At 38.9% G+C, this 3,406-nt stretch overlaps 1 protein-coding gene across 5 annotated transcripts in view; it reads right to left on the reverse strand.

Annotated features, from left to right (window-relative positions):
• Nucleotides 1-3,287, reverse strand: part of LOC113213338 (zinc finger SWIM domain-containing protein 3-like) — an 11,788-nt gene extending 8,501 nt beyond the window's left edge. For all 5 annotated transcript variants that reach the window (XR_008011433.1, XR_008011432.1, XR_008011431.1 and 2 more), the window contains exons 1-6: nucleotides 2,760-3,287; nucleotides 2,327-2,592; nucleotides 1,716-1,985; nucleotides 761-1,493; nucleotides 344-674; nucleotides 77-269 (exon numbers count right to left, since the gene is read on the reverse strand). Coding sequence is in view for 2 of the 5 variants with exons in the window: in XM_052270049.1 (XP_052126009.1) it covers nucleotides 77-269; nucleotides 344-674; nucleotides 761-1,493; nucleotides 1,716-1,985; nucleotides 2,327-2,592; nucleotides 2,760-2,771 (1,805 nt within the window). In the remaining 3 variants the exon portion in view is untranslated. The remainder of the gene's footprint in view (nucleotides 1-76; nucleotides 270-343; nucleotides 675-760; nucleotides 1,494-1,715; nucleotides 1,986-2,326; nucleotides 2,593-2,759) is intronic.
• Between the last annotated feature and the right edge of the window lie 119 nt (nucleotides 3,288-3,406).

Genomic DNA, 3,406 nt, shown 5'->3' on the forward strand with positions numbered 1-3,406 from the left:
CACCGCCCATGACTGTCGCTCTCTCTCGCACACCTCAGGCAGCGGGCGGAGCCCGACCGCCCATCGCAGAACTCTGCCAAGGACATTACAAAGCTTTCTTGCAATTACTAAGGCCATCTGGAAACGCCCTTGTGTGTCGGTGGGTACAATTCGTGCAGGCATTCTGTGTGCTACTATTGAACTAGACAATTGAGCAGTATTATCATCAACCTCAACCTCCTTTTGCAACCACATGTCCTCAATCTCAGAGGTGTGGTACGGAGGATCCCCTGTAAAAAGTAAATGTTGGAGATTAAGAATTACATAACTACTTTATTGTTATACTTTTGACATGTGTAAATACCTTTTTCTTGTCTCAAGTGGATCATGTGCCTACAAGGTAGTCTGTAAGACATTTTAAATGGGCAGTTACACGATCCTGTGCTTGTTCCATACTCTTTTAATGTTTCTTCTTGGACCTTAGTCGATAAATCTAATTGCTGAATCATCAATTCGGCAGGCAGTTTATGGAAGTCAGAAAGAATTTGTTGCACATTTGGATCTGTGTTTCCAATTTTGTACTGGTATTTTATAGACTCCATTGTGTCTCTGAACATGACATCATCTTCTTTAGTTTGATGCAGATCCAGCAGTCCTTTGATACATTCATACAAAGAATTCTCATGATTCAAAACCTGCATTTGGATAAGCAATATTTATAGCATATACATTTTGTCATTCAAATACAATAATTTACAGAAAGTACCTGAACTGTACTTACCATCTTTATCTTGCCGTTATGATTTTCAAGCCGGTTTGAGGTAGTATTTCCTAAACAATCTTGCCGGTCTTTTGTACACCATGCCTCAGGAATCTTCAGCCAATTGTCATTGAAATAGGTGAAAAGTTCGGGGTCGCATTCTTCTTCTAACTCAACAACTAGAGCCTGGAATGTGCCATCATCTTCGGCATACCTGAGCTTAGTCAAAATACTCAAAACTTCCTCACTATGTCCACTTGCCTTTTTTGTGAAAAGTTTTGACACATGGAAATCGCATAATTGGATTCTGGCATTTGGAAAAACTTCTTTAATTGCCCCAATTTCAGAGTAGTCCTTGTCCACAACAAACACTTTAATTTTGTCAGTTGTTTCTTCACCCATGGAAGCCTTCAGGCAGTCAAGAACTTTATGCAGTGTTGTTTTCAGTTCGTTGTGAACAAATGCATACCCTACTACACGGCCACTGCCTTGGCCGTCCATGGCCATAAACACTACCACTGGCATTTGGTTCTTATTTACCTTGTAAGTAGTGTCCACTATCACCAATGTAGGGTACTTCCTCAGGGTGTTTTTCATTGACGATGTTTGAAAGAATAGGAATTCCAACAAGCGTTTGTCATCTTGACCCAAATGAATTGTGGATGTTGGGTCTCTGTCGGCAAGTTGTTGAAGAGTATCGAGAAGCTTTTCTTCCTCAGTTAAGCCACCCATCTCAGCTTTTTTCATTGAGGCTCTATGATACAAAATAAGATTATCAGTGCATAATTTACAGACCCAATAATAAACTTAAAGAAGTCACTTGGGAGTCACTGACTGATTTTTGACATCTAACTGAGTGACCTTCTGCAATTCTGCAAAAAGTTACCCATTAGGAGTCAAAAACGAGTCAATGACTCCCAAGTAACTGTTTCATGTTTAATAGGGATAACAAAAAGCAATGCCACTTAGTACTCACCTCAGATTAGAGATGTCTCGAGCTGTGAGCTTTTTAGAGCTTTCATCTGCAAGCAGCATTCGAATGAGGGTGGGTTTCACCTTCAATTTTAGCAGTTTTTGTACTGCCTCAGCATCTTTTCCTGTGAGTCGTCTAGACTCAGGGAATGCAGCTTTCACTTCAGGAGTAGTAGGATGTATGTGATTTAAGTTTAATGTATCCACTATTAGTTTCTTCACATTGCCATCATATTTGAATTTTATAAAACCAGGGCAGTAGATTTTCCAAGAGCTACGGAATAAGACGATTTGTAATCATTAACATGATTACAATGATAATTAACAATGTAGGATAAATGGTACAGTTTTCACAGGTGACCAGAGTCACAATGTGATGATCACAATGTAAATCGTAATCCATTTTCGCAATAAGTGTAAACCAACAACAAAAAATATTGTATTCTTTATAACAACTGTTACTTTAACCCTGAATTAACCTCTATCAAGCCATTGCTTTGAAATAGATCAATTTTCAAAAACAAGTGGTTTGGATGCTACCCATTAACTAAAAGTATGACCTATAAGGCTTGATCACTGTTCCATGAGCCCTACTAAAAACGCCAATGAACATACCTTTGGTTTGGTCGATCTCCAACGCCTTTGCCCACTCTTTTCCTGCCTCCACATTTACAAGTCAATGTAACATATAAATATTTAAGTTTCTCATCAATAAGCGGACGATTCTTTGCTTTTAGCGTGATATTTTTATCTGCTACCAATCTAGAATTTCCAACCACCCATGTAGTATTTGTTCGTTCTCCATACTTTTCAAGAGCTTCCTCCACATCTGTCCATGCAGAGAATTTTTGATCTTTTCTGGGAACCCAGTCAGACTGATTCTACAAAAAGAGCATAAGATTTCAAGAACACTTGAGTTACAATTAACAAAACAGAATAGAGGAGCCCGGAGCCCCAAATAACCTAAAAAGATTAGGATAGAGATTGTGCACATTTTGGTGGCAAGACTTATGCCCTGTGTAACTACAAGCGATTTGTCAGTACTCACCTCCACCTCCATGTTTGGATAACTAGAACTTGGGTGCCATCAAGGCATTTAAAAATCCAAATAACCGAATGACACTCAGCTCGAAAGCACGTGGGATCAACGTCGGGAGAGGAAAACGGAAAGCGAACTTCTAACAGGTGGGAAAACCTCTGAAATAGAGAAATTACAGAAAAGAATTTCGATCTCGAATTTCAACGTAAGAAAGTAAACAAACTCAAGGGTTATGTTCAACTCGATTCGTAGTACTTATGTTGATATCGATACTTATCTGACAGATATTTCATTAAATTTGGTGTAAAATTCTTCAAAAGTAAGATTAAAAACGATGTTTTGTACAGAACCAATATTTAATTCGTTCCAATAACAAACACTCATTAATTTGCACGAGTCGTGCAGCGAAAGCAGGTTTTGTTATTCGCCCTACAGGTTGCACTCGATCGTGCTAATAACTGTTCGTCCCTTACGCGCACGACACCAGTTGTGCGAATAATATGCACACGCTTCCGCGCACGAATCGTGCTAATATAAGCAGTGTATTTCATTTGCTTTGTTTTCTTCTGTTCCAGAAACTTGGTCCCAATTTGATACCAGAGAAGATCAAGTGCATTTACGTTACCATCAATACTATACCATTCTATCCTATTTGT

The sequence above is a fragment of the Frankliniella occidentalis genome, unplaced genomic scaffold, assembly GCF_000697945.3.
Source record: "Frankliniella occidentalis isolate FOCC.00 unplaced genomic scaffold, Focc_3.1 Scaffold108, whole genome shotgun sequence".
NCBI classification, from domain to species: domain Eukaryota; kingdom Metazoa; phylum Arthropoda; class Insecta; order Thysanoptera; family Thripidae; genus Frankliniella; species Frankliniella occidentalis.